The sequence below is a fragment of the Limanda limanda genome, chromosome 2 (genome assembly GCF_963576545.1).
Source record: "Limanda limanda chromosome 2, fLimLim1.1, whole genome shotgun sequence".
NCBI classification, from domain to species: domain Eukaryota; kingdom Metazoa; phylum Chordata; class Actinopteri; order Pleuronectiformes; family Pleuronectidae; genus Limanda; species Limanda limanda.
In genome coordinates this window covers 7,126,387-7,148,442 of record NC_083637.1, presented here as the reverse complement: position 1 = coordinate 7,148,442, position 22,056 = coordinate 7,126,387, and the positions used below count along the sequence as shown (strand labels likewise).

General features: G+C 41.0%; 3 protein-coding genes across 3 annotated transcripts; 2 read left to right on the top strand and 1 right to left on the bottom strand.

The window, feature by feature from the left end:
* abcg2b (ATP-binding cassette, sub-family G (WHITE), member 2b) lies at window positions 1-5,950 on the top strand. The gene is made up of 15 exons (XM_061083132.1): window positions 1-152; window positions 451-510; window positions 593-710; window positions 809-964; window positions 1,457-1,614; window positions 1,831-1,982; window positions 2,215-2,307; window positions 2,580-2,731; window positions 3,027-3,178; window positions 3,551-3,640; window positions 3,870-3,994; window positions 4,524-4,678; window positions 5,041-5,130; window positions 5,659-5,711; window positions 5,803-5,950. The coding sequence occupies exons 1-15, from the start codon at window positions 1-3 to the stop codon at window positions 5,948-5,950; spliced, it is 1,854 nt and encodes a 617-aa protein (XP_060939115.1).
* Window positions 5,951-7,798: 1,848 nt separating this feature from the next.
* Window positions 7,799-8,758, bottom strand: LOC133017213 (proline-rich protein 18-like). Its single transcript, XM_061083566.1, has one exon. The coding sequence runs from the start codon at window positions 8,756-8,758 to the stop codon at window positions 7,799-7,801; it is 960 nt and encodes a 319-aa protein (XP_060939549.1).
* A 4,417-nt stretch (window positions 8,759-13,175) lies between these two features.
* arpc1a (actin related protein 2/3 complex, subunit 1A) lies at window positions 13,176-20,332 on the top strand. Its single transcript, XM_061090595.1, has 11 exons — window positions 13,176-13,474; window positions 14,119-14,207; window positions 15,571-15,675; window positions 16,675-16,897; window positions 16,990-17,097; window positions 17,294-17,397; window positions 17,514-17,622; window positions 18,421-18,496; window positions 18,586-18,779; window positions 20,001-20,091; window positions 20,228-20,332. The coding sequence occupies exons 2-11, from the start codon at window positions 14,144-14,146 to the stop codon at window positions 20,264-20,266; spliced, it is 1,113 nt and encodes a 370-aa protein (XP_060946578.1). The 5' UTR covers window positions 13,176-13,474; window positions 14,119-14,143; the 3' UTR covers window positions 20,267-20,332.
* The last annotated feature ends 1,724 nt before the right edge of the window (window positions 20,333-22,056 follow it).

The window sequence follows — 22,056 nt, the reverse complement described above, 5'->3', positions numbered from 1 at the left end:
ATGTCTAAGGGGAAGGATGATTTTCGCAGCACTGAGGAGCATTTCCAGGAACGGGGGCCAACTCTCATGTTCAGCAACTTGAACTACTGTGTCCAGGAGACGAGATTCTGCCGCAAGATAGGTCCTGAAAAATACATCCTCAAAGATGTGAGGTAGGATATGATAGCTCCCAGTGAGCATGTACATAGATGCATCATAATATAAAGTTTGTTATAACAAAAAGGTGACTGTAAATGCTCTACAGCTGCTTGTTGACCATCACACTCAAGGTGCTTTTCCTTCGCTTTCTGTTTTTATGTATCGTATAAATATGACAGAAAACTTTGAACTATATTCCCATTGTGGTTTTGTACATAGCATGTTGGTCAATAGGCCTTGAGTTTGCAATATTTCATTGTTTTAATGTAGCTCCTGTAAAGATATTGATTTGACTTCATATTGATTTTCCAGTGGCATTATGAGACCTGGGATGAACGCTATCATGGGTGCGACAGGAAGTGGTAAAACATCGTAAGGAAAATGTTCTTGTTCAAGCAAACACAATATGTCTCACAATCATAGACAGCCAAATGAATCTCCTTTTCCTCATCAGACTTCTGGATCTAATAGCAGGAAGAAAAGACCCTGCCGGACTGCGCCAAGGAAGCATCTTGGTGGATGGAAAACCCGTCACGTCTGAACTCCGGCTCACCTCTGCCTATGTGGTCCAGGTGCACATATATAAACACACACACACACACACACACCTTTTACGCTGCTGTGGATTGTTACTGACTGGTTTGTGCGCACGTTGTGCTTGTGTCTGCAGGACGACATCCTGATGGGCACTCTGAGTGTGAAGGAGAATCTGTTGTTCAGTGCAAACCTCCGTCTCGACCCAAAGCACCACTCCACCATCGATAAATACAGCAAAGTAAACACCATAATACAAGACCTGGGCCTGACGGACTGTGCAAACACTAAGGTACAAACACAAGCTCATTTATTGTGCATTGTAGTAAATCAGTTCATATTATTTTTTATTAGTTGAAAATCAATGATGGCACTTGTTTTATTTTTGAGCCGAGGACAAGGTGGAGAATATCTTTTCTATGTAGAGGGTCTACCGCACAATTTAAGATGCCAGCCACCAGTTGGCAGTATATTATCTATTATGATATTTTTGAATTAGGTTGGATTATAATAATTTCCAGAACACGCTCATAAATATCGGTCACATAAATATGCCTTATTTTTCTCATTAAGCTCCATGAATTATCATCTGGAAAATTGATGAAATGTAAACTTTCTATCCAACAATGTTAAAGAAAGTGATAATACTTCCTGCATCTGCCTATTTTTCTAGTTCTGCTCCAAAATGTTATGCGTTTATTCTCATAACCTCCTTGGCAGCTTTTGTTAGAGTATCCATTTATTTACTGTATGATGTGTTTCTTGTGTTTGTGTTTGTGTCCAGATCGGGACCGAGTTTATTCGCGGTGTATCAGGAGGTGAGAGGAAGAGGTGCAGCATCGGGATGGAGCTCATTACTTCTCCTTCTCTGCTGTTTCTGGATGAACCAACCACAGGCCTGGATTCCAACACCGCCAACTGTATCATCACTCTGCTGCACAAGTACTTGTATTAATAATATAACACAATAACTAATAAATCACATGGTAGACACATAAAATAGCGGGCATTGTTCGGTTTACTGTCTACTGAGATAAACATTTACTGTGGTTGGAGCAGCCATAATTGAAGATCTCCAAGCAGCTTCCCTTTCTTCTGCTGTCTCTCTGTTGTTAACGATACGTGAGCATGAATGTGATTTTTTAACCATGTGTCCAGGCTGTCCAGGGGAGGTAAGACTGTGATCTTCTCCATCCACCAGCCACGCTTCTCCATCTTCAGGCAGTTTGACCACTTGAGTCTTATGCATAAAGGGGAGGTGGTGTATGCAGGAGCAGCAGATCAAGCACTGGACTACTTCACAGACCTTGGTACCTATGTGTTTAGATATAATTTAATATAAGGATCATTAAAAAGATAAGGACATTGTGTTGCCGTACAAAATGCTGTTTTATGCATAATGTTCTACTGCCTTAATATGAAAGTCTAGATCGGGAACTACTGTTCTATGTATCCTCTCAAATACCATGTTGTGTGCTCTTAAAGACACTTACCGCAGTTGTGCACATGTTGGATGCTGTGTGTGTGTGTGGTTTTGTACAGGTTATCAAATTGAGTCCTTCAACAATCCTGCTGATTTCTTCATGGACGTCACAAATGGAGAGGCAGTCTCCACATTACAGTCACTAACTGCAGGTACACACACGCACACACACACACAAACACACACACACAGTTTGTATGTTTTTCTGGATTCAGGTGTAGATATACTATGTGCATGTAGTCAATGTATAATCTAGCTAAATTTGATTGGATCGATATATAATCATTGTTTCAGCAGTATTTTGGTAATAGTACTTTTAAATACGTATCTGATTCATAATATAACTTACTTTAAAGACACTTGATACCTTTGAAAATGGAGCTTATGTTTAAGTATATTAATATCCTGTTCTGTCTTTCCACAGATGATATTAAAAACCCATTGGCAGGAAAATATCGCCAGTCCCAACTCTGCCAGACAGTTCTTCAGGAGCTGGAGCGTGTAAATCAGAGCATTGGTGATGGGGTCAAAGGTCAAGAGGAGGTTCCCACCTATGTTACGTCTTTTCTTTATCAGGTGAGACAACTCTGGAATTCCAAAGAAATGTAGATTAAAGATTAAACAATAATAATATTTATCACATTTAATCTAAATAAAATCATTTGAATTACTTAATTAAATGCTGATAACATTTTCGGATATTGAAATTGTTTTATGACGTTATTATGTAATTAGGTAATATCAACTTAACCTGCCAGACGTTATTTCATGGTGCTTTACTGCCCGCAGATTGAACCCAGTTTATAATTTAAGTGTCATCATGACCATAAAATATGTTTTCCCTGTGTGTGTGTGTGTGTGTGTGCGACAGATGCGTGTGGTGTGCGCCCGGACGGTCCTGAGCGGTCTGAGGAACCCTCAGGTCTCTTATGGCCAGTTTGCCCTAAACATCTTTTTTGCGGTTCTGGTGGGACTCATTTATTACCAAATGCCTCTGACGCTGCCTGAGGGTCTACAGAACAGGTACCAGGTTTAACCAGCACTACAAAATCTATTTCAAACATAATGAAAATAAAAGCTAGATCATATTTAAGAGGACCATTCTAGTTTTGCGTGATACAGGCAGGAAAATGTGGTGAGACAGCAAACTGTGAATATCTCCACATAAGAATGGCTGAAAGAATCGAATGAGCTCTTAAGATAAGATGGAGACAAATGTCAAAGTGACTTTTAAGACAATGATGTGTTGAGTTCAATTTAAAGTGCAGTAAACGAGTGAGATAAGATGCCACGATGTGAACACGAGGACACAACTTTTATGATGCTCTGATTTATGGGCAGAATGACCTAGGTCAGAAGGTGATCGGCCTTGGTCTCACCCTCTCTCGTCCACAGGGGTGGAGCGTTCTTCTTCCTTATCATCAACATGGTGTTTGGGAACCTCTCCGCTGTCGAGATCTTTATCAATGAGAGGGCGATCTTCATGTGAGTGTGTACAGATGTTTTGAAAGCAGTAGATCTCTATTTTTTAATTTCCCTTTATAGTTGTTAGTCTGACATTAAAAAATGTTATTCTTAAAATTAAGTTCATTCCTTTGTTCATGGGATTTATTGACAAACTCAAAATATACATAATCAAGCAGTTTATATCAGAGGCATTCATGTGTTTGTTTATTTCCCATTGTTTATATTAGTTTGTGTTTCTTCTTTGCAGTCACGAGAACTCAAGTGGCTATTATCGTACCTCTGTCTACTTCCTGTCTAAACTCTTTGCTGATCTTCTTCCCAACCGCATCATCCCCATCTTTGCGTTTGCAGCCATCGCCTACTATATGATGGGTAATTATTTATCTGTATACAAGCACGTGTATGCAGGTGTGTGTGCACCATATAACTGAACATCATTCAGATCAGAGAATGTAAATAAGGAGGCGGTACGGGTGCTGCCATCTTGTGCCTGTGAAACCATTTGACACCAGATTCTGTGCAGCAGGAATCGTATCCACGGTAACAAGGTCCCACTGATGCATGTGCTTGACCAATCACGAGTCAGTCTCAGTTGTCAATCATGATGTTTCACCCCGTTTTTTTTGTAATCAAATACACTTATTTGGGAAATTAACACTTGAACATAAATCGGTGTGAAAATAACTACCTATAATAATAATGTCCCATGTCCTATTTTACTAAGATGGAAGAGGTGGGGTTTATGACCTGTACTGCAGTCAGCCATCAGGGGACGAACAAGTAGATTTGGTCTGTCTTAGGCTTGACTCTATTCCTAGAGGATTCCAGTTTAGAGAAAGGAAAAATCCAGATGTAATTTAGGCTCCTCTGTCGTCTCATTTACACGTTTGTTCTCCTCCAGGGTTGAAACCTGCCTTCGTGGCCTTCCTGTGTTTCGCCCTGACCATGTCCCTGGTCAGTCTGGCCGGAGTCAGCCTGGCTTTCCTCATCTCAGCAAGCGTTTCCTCGTTTGCCGTGGCTAACATCCTGATTGCTCTACCCTTTATCGTCATGATGGTGAGACACAAAGACACACACAGTACAGATACCATGCAACATAACAATTAGGCTTATAATTATCAATACAGAGTATAAATTGAATATTTGCACTAGACTGTTACTTTTTTTACTACTGTATTATCTCTCCTATAGTGTATTCATATTTATTTTGCTCATAGTGTATTCATCGTTCTTATATCTTACAATACCTCTTAATACTGTAATATTCCATATATATTTCTTACTGTACAGATCTTATTTATTTACATTTTCACTTTAATATGCACAATTTGTACTGTACAATGACAATAAAGTTTAATCTAATCTACTGAATCTTATCTAATTCTCTCCCTCGTTCCCTGTTTGTTCTGCTGTTTCAGGTTTTCGGTGGTTTCCTTGTCAATCTCAACGCCATGCTGAGCTGGCTGTCGTGGCTGAAATGGTTCAGTATCTTCAAATACGGATTGGATGTAAGATGTGGTAGAGGAGGAGGGGTTTTCATATCTTGAATGAGATCAGTGGGACAGAGGTTAAAGCAACACCCTGTCACTAAGCCTGAGAAACAGCGCCCTCTGCAGCCACACGTGGTAGATAACTCTGTTGTGCTTCATGTCGGCGTTAATGTCAAGTTCAGACCACAAGACTTTCAAAGTCGTCGAATCAGTGATTTCTGATCACCAGGAGAAAGGAAGAGGAAAGGATTCATCCTCCCTCCTATCGGGTTTAAAAAAGAAACTGCCTTTACCTGCTACTTTTGGTGGAAAGAGGTAAATCAGCACTTCTCATAGTAGATTGTATATCTGCTGACTTGAACAGACGTTTAGGCTGAGGAGTGGGAATTAGAGAGGGAACATTCTTTCCGTTCCAAGTTAGTGAACCATTAAACTCAATTTGAAGCTGTTTTTAAGGTTAAAAAAAAGTCCCTAAGTGTTGTTTTAACATTATCTGGAGTGAGGAAGTTGTTCAGGCTCTTCTCTTCTTGTCTCTCATTTATTCAGGCTGCGTTCATCATCGAATTGGAAGGACAGGTGTTCTCCGACAACCGAACGATGTGAGTGTCATAACACAGTTCAATAACCGCCCCCTAACCCACCCAACCCCACCCTCACACACACACTGAGCTTCTGCTGTCTGTGCTGCAGGATCCCAGGGGAGGTGTTCCTGAAAAGACAGGGCATCGACTACTCAGTGTGGGGCTTCTGGCAGAACCAGGTGGCTCTGATGGGAATCATCACTGTCTGCATGTTTCTGTCCTACGTGCAGCTGCGACGCATCAACCGCTGGAAATGAAACCAACGTCCAACTGTTTAAATGTATCCGTCAACCATGCACCTTGTCCTTTTTCCTATTTATTTAGCCGGGGGGGAAGATAGAAAGCTATTTGGTTTATGTGTGATCATTTAAAGTATTATTACAAATCACAATATCTGTTGAACATTACACATAATACTGTGTGTGTGTGTCTGTGTCACGTTCTGAAACATAAACAAACACACGTGCTGTAACACCTGACCTCCAGGTGGATAATCTGCAGATAAGCACTCCTGGTCCGTCCACGAGGGGAAATGTCAAAGTAGAGCTCTTACAAAGCTTCTTATAACATCTGAGACATGAGCTACAGTTAAACACTTTAAAGGGACTCTTTTTATTTATTTAAAAAAAAAAACATTTTCCCCCAGCTCTCCATGTGAAGAATACTAAACATAACATAAAACCATTTATTAAAGCCAGTAAATTATTTGTCATTTTATAATAAACATTTTTACAAGCATTACTGTATTATCACAAAGTAAAGAAGAACAGATGCTTTGACAGCTGACTTTAAAAGAATGAAAAAATGTACATGCGGATCAGAAAAGAATTCAAATCAACTTCTCAGTTTCCTCCATGAATAACATTCGATTTAATGTTGGAATATCTTCCTTTTCCACGCTGTCTGTCAGGATCATATATTATATGCATCATCTCCCACTTCTGCATTGAAGCTGCATGGGATTTACACTGGGTGACATCCACCAAGGAGGATCTGTTTCTAGCAATCTGTGATATGTTATTAGTTTAATTGTTTGCAGGATTAATCCAAAGCTACTGAACTGACAAACTAAGTGGAGGGGTGAGGCTTCAGCCTGAGTTGAATCCATTAAAGTTTGGTGCAGATGCTAATTAATGGGTGAATCCAGGAATATTCTTTCCTTTATGAAAAACTAGAGTAACATACGCTTTATTTGGATCTGCACCAAATTCCACACACTCATAGATATCAACCTCCAAAACTTTAAACACTTCCTTGATCTGTCTCCTGATCCAGATCCTATGTCAAATGGCTTCTTCCCTGTTTTGTGGAAATTAATTGAGTTGCGTTTGCGTAATTCTTCAAACTAACAAAGAAACAACTGTGGACAAAGTCAAATTAATTGGCAGAAGTAATAAATCTAAATATATTTCTACTATGTGAACAAAACAATCATGTGTAGGACTGTTCAGCTTGGGCTGAGGTTTATGTGTCAACTACTTATAGCTGCATCACTCCATCAAATAGAAGTATTCTAGATATATCACAGTTTTCCAGGTTTCCATCTAAAGAGACATAGAGCAGTCGAGATCTTCAGGTTCTGAGTCTCCACCACATTATCAACACAGTCAGTTTTCTGTGCTGGTGAATTACTTGTCGTCTTTATACAAAGAATCTGCCTCCACTTGGATACACATACAAAAAAGTGAAATTACAGCTCATAAGAAAAAAGTTCTATGCTGACAAATTTAAATTATGTGACCAACTCAAAAAATAACTCCAATTGGTCACACACAAAAATGAATAAAGTTTGTTCTAATTAGAGTAAAAAAGTTATACTAACACAATTGCTAACTTTAGTTTGACAACTCTTAATTTGTGTGTTAGCAGCTGAAGTATATTTCTTTTTACAGTGATTTAACACACATTAGCACCAACAAAGTGTATGATACATTTTACTTGCAGCCACGTGGTCATTTTGACTTTGAGGTGCAAAAACTGTTCTGCAAATAACTCAAAAGGCTGCGATGACTGAATTAAATCAAAAAATCTATAGGTGATCCACTGAAAAACAATGTTCTGTGGGCAAACCCAGAAATAGAAGCTAGAGTCTCATCTCTTCACCTTTAGAAACTTTTCACGCCGCTCACACTCTTACTCAGGCAGTTCCCCACAGTCACCGGAGTGTTCTCCAGCCCACGGAGCCACTCAGTACATTTCAGCACCACTCGCTCGTCCACCCCGTAGTCCCCCTCGTCCTCATACTCCACGTCATCGTACTTGTGCTGCTCGTTCAGAAGTGAGATCTTCAAAATGGAGCTGATGTCTCGCAGCTCGTCCACGCTGTTGGTCTTCCCAGGTGCCCTGCTGGTTGGAGCGCTGTGTCTCTGCGCAGGCGTCTGATTCCTTTTGGAGACGTTCTCCCTCCGGCGTCTGAAATCGGTGGCGCTTCCGGAAACGCCGGCCACGCTCTCAGCGTTTCTCACTGCTGAGCGTTGAGGCCTCTCACCGCTCCTCCTCTGCAGCAGGAGAACCGCCTCGGGTGTGAGCATCAGGGTGAACCGGGCCTCCTCCTCGTGCCTGGGCCTCGTCTTCACCTCTGCTTCACTCCTCACAGAGCTCTGGATCACATGTTTCTGCCTCTGGGTCTTGGACAGGGACTCACCTGAGCTGGAGGCCGGGACGCTGTCTGTCTGTGATGAGGGCACCAGTCGCTCTCTTCTCTTCGACGCTCCTTTAGTTGCTGTTGGCAGGTGACTCCTGGGTTGGCTCTTCTTGCCCAGCTGTTTGAGGTTCAGCGTCAGCCGCTCCTTCACTGAGCTGCCTTTGTCTTCCTTTGACTCCCCCACCTTGGCCACAGTGGGTGAAGATGAGGAGCGGTTGATGGTTCTCTCCTTCCCAGTCAGTCCTGACACCGAGTGGGCGATGGACACGGGTGGTATGAACGGCATTTTGACAACACACAGTATCAGGTAGGACAGGAACTCAGTTTTGCAGCTAAAGCGCTGGAAGAAAAACCAAGAGGGCGAGAGGGAGGAAACAGATTTACCGAGGGAGGTGAGATACTCTGATGCATCCTTGGCCATGCAGGGGTCAGCAGACAGCTCGAGTGCAGCGGCAGCCGGGATCCAACTGGGCTCATCTACACGGAAACAGCCGACATCCTGACAAACGTCAGGATGGAGGAGGTCCGAGGAGGGCGTGGGTCAAAATGAACTCACAGGAAGGTGATGAAGGGTTTTCCTGCGTCTTAACATGCTCATTACTCCCAGGCTCAAGGATCTAAAAAAAACCTCAGCGTCTAATCCTGTGGTGTTATCAGCGAAGGCACGTTTACTACACCCGGCTCACATGCAGGCTTAATGGACACAGGCTGCGGTGATAACTAGAGGGAGCGTTGGAAAGTAGTCAGGGTTCACTGAGTCGCTTCCACAACATTCAACTGATGCTCATGTTCTTCAACAGCAGAGTGAAAAGGCCACTTAGTAGCTCTTAGTTTTCTGTAGTTTTGGAGCAAAATATAAAATAGAATGACAGTAAAGTTCCCTTAAACTCTGTGAAGCTGCACTGAACACAAACATAAATATACATATTATAGTTCCCTAAATTCACCTGATGTTTGTCATCACAATCTTTGAATTATTTCTGGGAAATCAGTGAAAAATGACCCTTGACCCATATTCCACAGTTTCCAAGTTTTGTGGAAATCTGCATAGTCGAAAATGAAAAGCGGAATCTTGGCGGAGGAAACAATTTGCAAAGTTCAGAATTTTTTTTTATCCAATGTGGTCATTTTTTTAAGATAAAAAACATGAGCAGATTTCCATAGAAAACATTTATTTGATTGGACTTTGTAACACAGCATAAGTTAAAAATGTATAGATAAAATCTTTTAGGTAAATGACGCATCGTTATATAAATTCATTAAAGTATCCACTTAATACACACTGTTAATGACAGAAGTCTTTGGTCAGAGTGAAAAAGTAGTGTGTGTGTGTGTGTGTGTGTGTGTGTGTGTGTGTGTGTGTGTGTGTTCAGCCACAGCACGTCTTCCTGTGAACGTGCAGAACCCGTCCACAGTGAGGACAAATGTGATAGACGTCCTTGAAGTGCTTCACAAAGAAAGGAATCAGGCAGCATCCAATCACCAACCTGCGGGAGAGAAACGACTCGTCACTGTGTGTCGGTGAGATGGATGCTGGGTAATTAGATAACTAGATCTGAACGCGGCTCTTCTCACCCGCACAACACAAACACAAGACACATGAGCCACGCGTATCTCCCGACTTTGTAGTCGACCTGTGTGGTGACCTGAGTCCGACAGGAATGACAACACGTCAGGCCCGGAGAGCGGAACAGCTGGTTCTCATAGCTCACAAACTTGGGCCGGGGGGGACATGGATACAGACCGGCCACTAGAGAGGAGACATCGGGGGACAAAAGGGAAAGTTAGTTTAAGAACACAAGAGTTTGCTTGCAAGGGTAATCAGCAAATCCCACCTCTTCATTGAAGCTGCATTGTGTTTACACTGGGTGACATATTCAAAACCTTTGTGTTGGAATCTCCACAGAGGACGTTGTGTTTTCATCTGTGACGATTATGCAAAAACTACTCAAACTGATTTCCATAAGTTTTGGAAGGTGGGTCCTGATAAACCAGTTACATTTTGGTGGGACTCCTGAAATTTCAGTTTTTCAACCTTTCAGTTGATTTCTCATAAAATAATTCATTGATCTTGATGAATATTTTTTTAAATTTGGTGCAGATCCAACTTAAAATCCAGATCTTGTGGTTTTAAATGTTGTTACTAAATGAGACTAAAAAGCTCATACCTCCAACACGGCTCAATATAAAACCACATTTAGATACAGAGATTCAGATTTCTTATTTTGGATCTGCACCAAATTTCACAAACTTACTGATATCAGTCCCTTAAAATATGCAGGATTTTTTTCATCAAGAAGCATCATTTATTTCCTGGCAAATTGGTGAAAATTTGCACAAAAATAAATCTACCCTCTCACAATGTTAAATAAAGTGACAGAATAATTCCTGGATCTTTGCCTCATCCTTCCACCAAGTTTCTTGAAACCTGTTCTGCAAACAGTGGTGAAAACATAACCTCAGAATAAAATCTACTCTGGTTGAAATTATTTCTGAATAAAACAGATATTTGTTTTTCTAAACCACCACATCAAATGTAACCATCAAAAGTACCATTGTATATAAAGTGTAAATACTGACAACAGCTCATAGTCGACAAACTTCTCTACAATCAACACATCTCACTCATTATCGCAGAATATCAGCCCCTGAAGTCCAAAGGAAAACTAAATCACTGAAGTGCAAAGACATCGAGGCGTCAATATAATCAAAATGGAGGCCGAGTGTAAGCGAGCATGTACCCGGCAGCGGTAGATGAGACTGAGCGGAGCAGCCATCAGAAGCAAAGGAGAAGGGGGGAGGAGGAGGTGGAGGACTGAACGGTGAATGGATGTGGTAAATCCTCACATCTTTCCCTGATTGACTTTCATCTGGAAATAAAAAGATAATGAAGTAATTCAACTTTTACTGTGACCACATATTATTTCAGGCTCTGCAAAGCAAGCAGCATGGAGTCTGGGACTTTACCTGGTAGGAAGTAAGGTGGAGGTGAAGGAAAAGCCTCATCCACTTTAGATAATGACTCCATTCAGTGGGTGAGGTGATGTTCCACAGGAAAACAGGGGGTTTGGATGTTTGCAGCAGCAGCAGTTAATCTGCAGGCCGCCTGCCAGGTGCAGTTAATGAAATCTCCTCTGATTGGTTAGACAGCCTATTACCCAAAAGTCACCGGCAGGATGTTGTTTTCCAATGAGGCTCAGAGGAACGTTTGCTTTTTAAATGTGCATTTAAATTCCACCAAACTACTCCATTGATTGGATCTTTCTGCTTCTATAACCTCAGTAACATTAAAAAGTTAAACAGGAAGTGGAGTTCATCAGTTTTTTTAACTCATTTAACATTCCTAAATGTAAAAAAAAAAATTGTACTTCAATTTATAGTGTCACCTTTTCAATAACAAAGAAATGTGTTCAAAATAACCCAATGCAGATGGAAAAGGACGTTACATACTGAAGGCAACATTTTCATTTGTCAAAGCCTCCATTTAGAACATTTAAAGTTTACATTTAATACTTATTTATTCAAGAGACTATTTTATAATTTTCCTTTACTGTGGAACATTATTGTTATTTATATACTTACATCATCTATCTGTCTATCTATTTATCTATCAATCCATCCATCCGTCTATATATCCGTCTATATATCCATCTATCTATCTATCTATCTATCTATCTATCTATCTATCTATCTATCTATCTATCTATCTATCTATCTATCTATCTATCTATCTATCTATCTATCTATCTATCTATCTATCTATCTATCTATCTATCTATCTATCTATCCATTTGCCGTCTATCTATCTATCTATCTATCTATCTATCTATCTATCTATCTATCTATCTATCTATCTATCTATCTATCTATCTATCTATCTATCTCTCTATCTATCTATCTATCTATCTATCTATCTATCTATCTATCTATCTATCTATCTATCTATCTATCTATCTATCTATCTATCCTTCCATCTATCTATCTATCTATCTATCTATCTATCTATCTATCTATCTATCTATCTATCTATCTATCTATCTATCTATCTATCTATCTATCTATCTATCTATCTATCTATCTATCTATCTATCTATCTATCTATCTATCTATCTATCTATCTACCTATCTATCAATCTATCTATCCATCCATCCGACTATCACTCTATCTATCTATCTATCTATCTATCTATCTATCTATCTATCTATCTATCTATCTATCTATCTATCTATCTATCTATCTATCTATCTATCTATCTATCTATCTATCATTCCATTCATCCGTCTATCCGTCTATATATCCATCCATCTATCTATCCATCCATCCATCTATCTATCTATCTATCTATCTATCTATCTATCTATCTATCTATCTATCTATCTATCTATCTATCTATCTATCTATCTATCTATCTATCTATCTATCTATCTATCTATCTATCTATCTATCTATCAATCAATCAATCTATCTATCTATCAATCTATCAATCTATCTATCTATCTATCTATCTATCTATCTATCTATCTATCTATCTATCTATCTATCCTTCCATCTATCTATCCATCCATCCGTCTATCTATCATCCATCCGTCTATCACTCTATTTATCCATCCATCCGTCTATCACTCTATCTATCTATCTATCTATCTATCTATCTATCTATCTATCTATCTATCTATCTATCTATCTATCTATCTATCTATCTATCTATCTATCTATCAATCTATCAATCCCTCTCTCCCTCTTTTTATCCACTAGATGGCGGTATTTCGCACCCGGCTCCCCGCCACTTCTCCACTTCCACCGCTAGGGGCGCTCTTTCCCCCTTGTCGCGGTGGGAGGACTCAGGCGGATGCTCAGTTGAAGGTAGCAGCTAGCGTGATGATGCTAAGCTAGCTGTCAGCCAGGCTTCCACGGGTCCCGCTGCCGACTTTAGCCGCCGGATGCTCCGCTGGCCGTCTTCACTTTCCCTCCTCAACGCTCCCGGACGAATTCGTGTCGACTGACCAGAGTCCGCGAATTCAGGTCCAGCCCTTCGAACCTTCTCCCCCCCCCCCCCGGACACTCACACACACACACACCCCGCTAGCATCGCTTAGCTCGCCGGGCTAACGACACCGACACCCGGGGTCCGAGGAGGTGAGTTAGCACAGCGGCTAGCGGAATGTAGCTCGCTCTCCCCGGGGAGTGAAGGCATCTCCTCCGGGGGGAGATGCCTTCACTACCCGGGGCTGGTGTGGAGGTTTTTAGGGCCTTTTTAGGGTTTAAAATGCCGGCGATACTACATCTTTTCCCGGCTTCCAGGCCTCGGTAACACCGGTGAATCTCAAGCTAGCAATTAGATTAACCTGCTAGCGGCGGTAGGGATGCTTCTCCCCGGTGGGAATCGAACGTGTGACGCCTTTAAAAACATGTCACATCCCCATTAGCATCTGGCTAACTCCATTGCTATCTATACAAGTGGTTAACACGTTAAAACCGGTGAAAGTCATCTAGCTAATGCTAACTGGGTGGATATCCTCTGAGCTAGCATTAGCCAGAAGCGTCGATTCTGCGTGTTTTCACCGGGTTTTGCAGTTAAAGTTAATGTCTAACTTGTTGTTCAGTGGAATAACCAGTGGAGCAGGTTGGTTTTATGGTCGTTTTACTGGTTTATGTGGGAATTTAACGCCGATGGAGGCAAAGTTCAGCAGATGTTCAGCTGCAGGAGCCGGTTTTGTTTGTCGCTTGTTGTTTAAACTCGGAGTTATTTTGTGTGTTTTTGTTTCTGTGTGACTGGTCAGACTTGGAGGGCCACACCCAGACAAGATGTCCCTGCACCAGTTCCTGCTGGAGCCCATCACCTGCCACGCGTGGAACCACGACAGGACACGTAAGAGTCATTCATAATTACACGTTCATAATTCATCTGATATAAGAAGAGGAGTCATTTCAGCAGCACCTGTAGACTTACTGTCTGTGTCTGTCCACACGTATCTCTGTTTTCAGGGGAAAGTAAACTCAAGTGATTCTGCTCCAATGATTAATATGAGAATATAAAAATGAGTTATGCCCGGACAGAGAGCCTGTTGTTTTCAAGGCGACTAAAAACAGGAAAGGAGATAAAGTGTTGTTACATTAAACCAAACAAAGAGTTTAAGTGGAAAGATGATTCATCGTCAGTAACAGATGAGTAGAGAATTACTCCCTTTATTCAAAAAAAATGCAGCAAATAAATTATACAGTGTTTTTATCTTCATATTTGTCTTCATAGCTGAAATCATGTTTATAATACTCATAGAAGAATAACAAAAAGGTTTTCAAGACAAATATCTTTTCTAAATAAAAAAAATACAAATCTTCCCCATAACGCTTTTTAAAAACACGTCAAAGAAAATCTATCTATCTATCTATCAATCCATTCAGCCGTCTATCCGTCTATATATCCATCTATCTATCTATCCATCCATCCATCTATATATCCATCTATCTATCCATCTATCAATCTATCTATCAATCCATCCATCCGTCTATCCGTCTATATATCTATCTATCTATCTATCTATCTATCTATCTATCTATCTATCTATCTATCTATCTATCTATCTATCTATCATCTATCTATCTATCTATCTATCTATCTATCTATCTATCTATCTATCTATCTATCTATCTATCAATCCATTCATCCGTCTATCCGTCTATATATCCATCTATCTATCCATCCATCTATCTATATATCCATCTATCTATCTATCTATCTATATTGTTTTCAAGGCGACTAAAAACAGGAAAGGAGATAAAGTGTTGTTACATTAAACCAAACAAAGAGTTTAAGTGGAAAGATGATTCATCGTCAGTAACGGATGAGTAGAGAATTACTCCCTTTATTCAAAAAAAATACAGCAAATAAATTATACAGTGTTTTTATCTTCATATTTGTCTTCATAGCTGAAATCATGTTTATAATACTCATAGAAGAATAACAAAAAGGTTTTCAAGACAAATATCTTTTCTAAATAAAAAAAAATAATACAAATCTTCCCCATCACGCTTTTTAAAAACACGTCAAAGAAAATGTCAAAATAACGGAATAATACTGATTGTGAGTCAAAAAGTCAAAAGTCTGATTTCTAAACTCAGAGGCAAACATCCTTCGTACTGTATTTTATATGTGAGCAAAATAAGACAGTTTTATTTCCGTGCTTTCTACTCAGTCTCATCCTTTGTGTCTGTTGTCACCACGTCTTCTGCAGAACTCGCCATCAGTCCCAATAACCACGAAGTTCACATCTACAAGAAGAGCGGCAACCAGTGGGTGAAGACCCACGAGCTGAAGGAGCACAATGGACACATAACAGGTTTGTAATCCGACTCCTGTGAGAGGCGTGTTCAATAAACAAATCATCTGCAGGTGACCCGGGTCGGTGTCAGTCTTTGTCTGTGAACATATGAAAAACTCACAAGTGGAGAAAAGCTTTTAACACAACAAGCTGACACACATTTGATATACACACGATCTGTAAATGTGAAAAATCCCTCAGACTAACAACAATAAGGCTGCAACTAAGACTTATCTTAGTTATTAATTGATTTGCTGATATTTTCTCCGATTACTTGAATAATTCATCCGTCTATTAAATGTCACAATATCGTAAATATCGTTGCTTTAAGCGAATTGCACTTTAACATCTGAGCATGTCGACCAACTCCTTTTTCTGAACAAAAATGCCAATATTCCCAAATGAATTCAACATTTTGGGTCATGACCTTGCAGCCGACTGGACAGGTCTCTAGCAGTACACATTTTTGTTAATTTTTCTCAATTTGATTGAAGCTCTAAGTTACTCTTATTTATATGATTATTCTCAGGTTTATGTAACTATTATGTCTGCTTTATGTTACTGTATTGTATTTAAATAATTTTAAGTTATGTGCTGGAAGCTCAGCATTCATGTGAGAGGTCTCCTATTCAGAAAATAATTACAAAGGTCCTGTGTCCTGAATGTTGAAGGACAAAGTTTTTGCAATACCCTTTCTTAGTTTTTGCTCTTCAGTAAATGTGTAGAAGACAATGTTGTTCACAGAATTAAATGTGATATTTGAAGTGAGTTGAGCAGTCTTATTTTCCTCATTTTCTGTAATGCCTTTGAATAATATGGGGGACATGAATCGCAATATATCGCAGAATCGAATCGCAATACTTGCTGTATCGCAATATGTTAAGAATCGCAATAATATTGAATCGTGGCCCAAATATCGCAATGCTATCGAATCGTCACATTTTTGCCAATTCCCACCCCTACTAAATAACACCTCATCTCTTTGTGTTTATCTTCCTTCTCCTCCCGTCTGTGAAGGTATCGACTGGGCTCCCAAAAGCGACCGTATCGTGACGTGTGGCGCCGACCGCAACGCCTACGTGTGGTCCCAGAAGGAGGGCGTGTGGAAGCCCACCCTGGTCATCCTCAGGATCAACCGGGCCGCCACCTTCGTCAAGTGGTCTCCACTGGAGAACAAGTTTGCAGTCGGCAGTGGAGCTCGACTCATCTCTGTCTGCTACTTTGAGTCTGAGAACGACTGGTGAGTTTAATATAACGATGATGAAATGTGTCTCGTGAAACTGAAGACAACAGCAGAGACGAGTACTTAACGTCTCTCTCCTTGTGCCTCAGGTGGGTGAGCAAGCACATCAAGAAGCCGGTCCGCTCCACCGTCCTCAGTCTGGACTGGCATCCCAACAACGTGCTGCTGGCGGCCGGGTCATGTGACTTCAAATGCAGGTAAAAGTCACGAGCAATGAGAAGTGTTACAAAAATAAAAAATCTCAACGAGGACAAGAGATTAAGATGAAATGATTGAAAACCTGCCAACATCCTCTCTCCCTCCTCTTCTTTCTGTTCTGTTTTTGATTCTATTCTTTCCCCCTCCATCCCTCCCTCTCTGCCCTCCCTCTCTCTCTCCCTCTCTGGCCTCCAGGGTGTTCTCAGCCTACATTAAGGAGGTGGAGGAGAAACCAGGCCCCACACCCTGGGGCAGCAAGATGCCATTTGGGGCTGTGTTAGCAGAATTTGGAGGAGCGGGTCAGTATCTCCTCTTCTCTCTGTGCTCCAGTAAAAATCCTCTTTGTGTTTGACTCTCAGTTTTTCTTTGAACTGAACCATATTTGTTTCTTTTTTTTTGTGCATGTGTTTGTTAGGTGGAGGAGGTTGGGTGCACTCTGTCTCTTTCTCTGCATCTGGTAACCGCCTGGCCTGGGTCAGCCATGACAGCACTGTCACTGTGGTGGACAGCTCCAAGACTGCCAGGTATTGTTATTGCCAGACACAGAGGGGTCTCATCTACAGACAGTTTACATTTTTTCAGATTAACTACTAAGGTTAATTTCAGAAATAATTTGTTAATTTAATTTTTTTTTTCAAGGCACATATGGAGAAACTGAGGATTCAATATTAAAATGCCTGTAGACTTACTGTCTGCGTCTGTCCACACATATCTGTGTTTTCAGGGTAAAGTAAACTCAAGTGATTCTGCTCCAATCAATAATATAGGATTATTAAAATTAATTACACCCGGACAGAGAGCCTGTTGTTTTCAAGGCGACTAAAAACAGGAAAGGAGATAAAGTGTTGTTACATTAAACCAAACAAAGAGTTTAAGTGGAAAGAAAATTCATCCTCAGTAACAGATGAGCAGAGAATTACTCCCTTTTATTCAATTAAATTATTCTTTAAGGCTTTCATCACATCGATCATTTCAATTTAATCGTTTCCTTTTGTATTTCTTCCGCCACGTGAGAAATCTGTCAGTGTGGTTTGAGGTGTTTTGTGTAAATTGGCCACTGAACATAAACAGTGATGTCAGATGTTGGTGCCAATAGGTTAAGTGAGGTGGATTTAACCAGATCCATGGGCAGACTCATAATAACAGGCTGTCAACAAATTGCAGGTTGACTGGAACTGATGAAGGGTGTGTGTGTTCTGACTGGAACCTGCACATGCTGGCGCAGTTTGAAACAAATCACAAAATCAATGTGGATGTTCTTGTGTATTTGTTGGATGTATTGTTGCCTGTGAAATCCTGAATCTCTGTGTGTTTGTGTTTAGTCCTTCACAGATGAAGACGGAGTTCCTTCCTCTCCTCAGTGTCCTTTTTATCTCAGAGAACAGTCTAGTAGCAGCGGTAAGAAAAACCTATATAAGTGCTGTGGATACATTTTCATACTCCTAAGTGAGGAAAAGGTATTTAGACTGTGTTGTGTGTCTGCCCAGGGCCACGACTGCTGCCCCATGCTGTTCCGCTGCGACGACGGTGGAACTCTGACGTTCGTGTCGAAGCTGGATCTCCCGAAGCAGAGCATCCAGAGGAACATCTCTGCCATGGAGCGCTTCAGGAACATGGACAAGAGAGCCACCACCGAGGACCGCAACACCGCCCTGGACACGCTGCACCAGAACAGCATCACGTAGGTCCCACAGCACAGACACTCACTGCAGGAACCCATTCAAAAGACCAGTTTACAATGTTTTTATTCTCTTAATTTAGATTCTATCACAACTAGGGTTGCAAAATGGGAAACTGTCCATGGGAATATATGGGAATATACGGGAATTAACGGGAATTAATGGGAATAAACTGGAAATGTTGTGGGTAATTTATACTAACTGTATTTACCTTGTCATATACAGACATAAATGTAAACATTTTGTTTTGTCATAGGCTGATTTGAGCCCTGAGGAAACTTTGGGCACTTGACTATATGCTTCTGCATCGTTGTGTCATTCTTAACATAGGTCTTTGCACAGTATTTGCAAATGTACACAGCCTTTCCTTCTACATTGGATGGGGTGAAATGTCTCCACACATGAGATAGTGCACGTGGCATTGTTCTGTAGAATAAGATGAGAAAAAAGTTTGTAAAAACACACTAATGCAATGCCAGAGATATAAATAGTTAGCCAAACAATTGGAAGAGTCTGAAAAAAAATATTTTACAATTGATAGATAAATGAATGGAAATAGGCTAGATGAACAGATGAACAATCCTCAATCAGCATGCTAATATATTTTCCACAGTAATATCATTGAAACTTACCTGACTAGTCCTGCACTCTACAGCAGGCCTCAATAGCCCTGCTGTAGAGTGAAGGATGCTGGGAGTTATCTGTGCATGTGATGGAAGAATACACAGTGGAGGGTTGAAACTCAACGTGCAGCGTGTGCTGCATTCCATACATCTTTAAAATAGAGTTTTGAATGATGTTTTTATTGCTCAGTGTTTTATTTGTGTTTTTTTTTTTTTTTTTAAGAATTCCCAAAATTCCCGAGCTTAACTTCCCATGGAAAGTTCCCGGAAATTTACCGGAACCTTTCCGCCCCTTTGCAACCCTAATCACAACACAATAAAAGGGGTGTTACCCTTGAAAGTGTAATTCATCCCCCTGAGATCTTCAGCTGCACCACAGCTCCGGTTCTTCTTTATTAAACCATGTTGTTAGAATTAAGTCACTGTTGATGCCACGAGTTTTTGTTGTCACTGTGTTTTTTTGTTTGTGTTTTCACGTTGTCGCTGACATCACACTCTCGTGGTATTTTCCCTGAACTGCATCACGATGACGACTTTCAGCTTCATCACTTCTCTTTTTTTTACGAGTGTCTATATTTAATCTGTGTGTTTGTTCCTCAGCCAAGTGTCTATCTATGAAGGAGACAAAAGGGATTGTCGCAAGTTCTGCACCACAGGCATCGATGGAGCGATGACTATTTGGGATTTCAAGGTAAACACACGCATTCGCACACAAACCCACACAAGACACACACACACACACACACACACACACACACTCCTTCTTTAGATCTTTATTTTCCCAGCTCCCTCGCCTCTAATGTGTTATTCTGCTTTCATCTCCACAGAGTCTAGAAGCTTCTATCCAGGGTCTCCGCATCATGTGAAGAAATCTTGTGAATGAATGAAGAAACGCCGCAGCCTCACGTGTCGCCCCCCCCCTTTCCTCGCCCTCACCCCTCCCTCCCTCCCTCCTCACCCCCCCCCCCACTCCTGCGACGCAGCCAGTAACGTACATAACTGACCCACCTAATCTCGAGTGTCTGCTGAAGCACTGATCAGACCACAACACACTGGTGGGTGTGTTCTAACACACACACACATACACTAAAACACACAACCACACACACACACACTACACACACTGAGCTGACGTGTGGCATCACTGTTCATTTTTTGTTTGTTTGTTTTTTAAATGAAGGTTAACCAGGTGTCAAAGTGGGACGCTCCTCTGACACGTATTAAGCGTGACGTGAAACTGTGTGTTTTTATGTTCTCTAACCTCCTGTACCAAAAGTTTGAGCACTAAACAGTGTATTTTATCCAAAAATCAGACTGTATTTCACCTCAGATCAACCTCAACATGATCTCACAGCATCAGCACTCGGGGTAAAATCGCAGGAGGCGATTGTTTACTTCCTGCAGCAGCGTGAGTCACTGCTCGGATCGGGACCCGGTTCCTGATGCGATGAGGTCATGTTGCTGGTTGGCTGCAGAGCGCTGGACAGGATCTGATGGTGGAGAGAGAGAGAGAGAGAGAAAGCAGCTGGCTCAACTCACGGCTGCTCAGCACTTGACTCTAAAGCTACTTCACTAAAACCACGAGAGATGGAGGATTTCTATGTAACTGATCATGAGGTAGACATAAAATAAAGATGAATACATTTACAGTACAACACTCACCTGACTGCTCTCTTCCTTTGTGTCTGCCTCTCGGGCGTCTTTGGGTCTTTTTACAAATCAGCAGGTCTTATTTCTGCCCAGATGAAGTATCAAGACGAAAAACATTTTTGGAAAACCTCCCCTTCTTGTAAACAACGTTGTTTCTAGTCTACAAAAATGATGTGTGTTGTTGAAAACTGTTTGTTAAGCATTGAAACATTTGCGAAAACAATTTAGAATTTATCCTTTGCTCTGTTTACATAAGGTTCCACCAGGTTGAGGTCTTCCACATTCCACAGTTCTTTGCACGTTGCTGCCGATGAGCAGAAAAACCTGAAAGCAGCAGCAGCAGCAGGAATCTGCTCGGTGTCGGCTGTGTGCTCATGTCTCTGGGCCCAGTACAAACAAAACTGAATAGACTTTGACTCCCTAGTACTACAAGTGGTGAAAAAACCCTCCAAAGAATTTTAGGTGAATAATCACAGTGGCTTAAGATGCACATAGGAGGAGGAAGAGGGAGGAAACTGTTTTCTCTATCTAAGAATGTTCATGTCAGTATTATAACCTTTTTAAAACAACAAAAACCCAGAGAAACATAACACAACTGAGCAAACTAGGTCAACCAGAGGCAACACGAAATGCAAAGTGTGTGATTTGTGTTATATGATCCTCTCACATCCATTGTCGCTCCTTTTATTAACTCCTGAGAGAAGGAGCCTTGTTTTTTCTATTATCTAGTTTTTAAGGTTTTACACTGACAGCCACTTGTGTGATCCACCTCTAAACCCAGACTGGAAATAAGGAGTAAAGTAAAAGTGCTTTGACTTCAAAAAGTGGAAAAACAGGAGGAAACTCAACAGTTCAGTCAAGTCAACTCCTTTTCTCCTCCTCCTCCTGACGCCGTCCCGCCTCCTCTGCTCCTCTCCCCTCCTCTTTTCCTTGTTCCGCTTTCTCTCTACAGAAGTGACCACCTCCCTCCCCTTTTTCTTTTATGTCTTTCATGCTTCATACCCAC

Excerpts from the sequence above, each read along its gene's own strand:
- abcg2b (XM_061083132.1), top strand. The coding sequence starts at position 1 with ATGTCTAAGGGGAAGGATGATTTTCGCAGCACTGAGGAGCATTTCCAG. Across the intron at positions 153-450 it reads TACATCCTCAAAGATGTGAG|TGGCATTATGAGACCTGGGA; the intron begins GTAGGATATGAT and ends TTGATTTTCCAG. Across the intron at positions 2,308-2,579 it reads ATTACAGTCACTAACTGCAG|ATGATATTAAAAACCCATTG; the intron begins GTACACACACGC and ends GTCTTTCCACAG.
- LOC133017213 (XM_061083566.1), bottom strand. The coding sequence starts at position 8,758 with ATGGCCAAGGATGCATCAGAGTATCTCACCTCCCTCGGTAAATCTGTT.
- arpc1a (XM_061090595.1), top strand. The coding sequence starts at position 14,144 with ATGTCCCTGCACCAGTTCCTGCTGGAGCCCATCACCTGCCACGCGTGG. Across the intron at positions 15,676-16,674 it reads GCACAATGGACACATAACAG|GTATCGACTGGGCTCCCAAA; the intron begins GTTTGTAATCCG and ends CCGTCTGTGAAG. Across the intron at positions 18,497-18,585 it reads AGAACAGTCTAGTAGCAGCG|GGCCACGACTGCTGCCCCAT; the intron begins GTAAGAAAAACC and ends GTGTCTGCCCAG.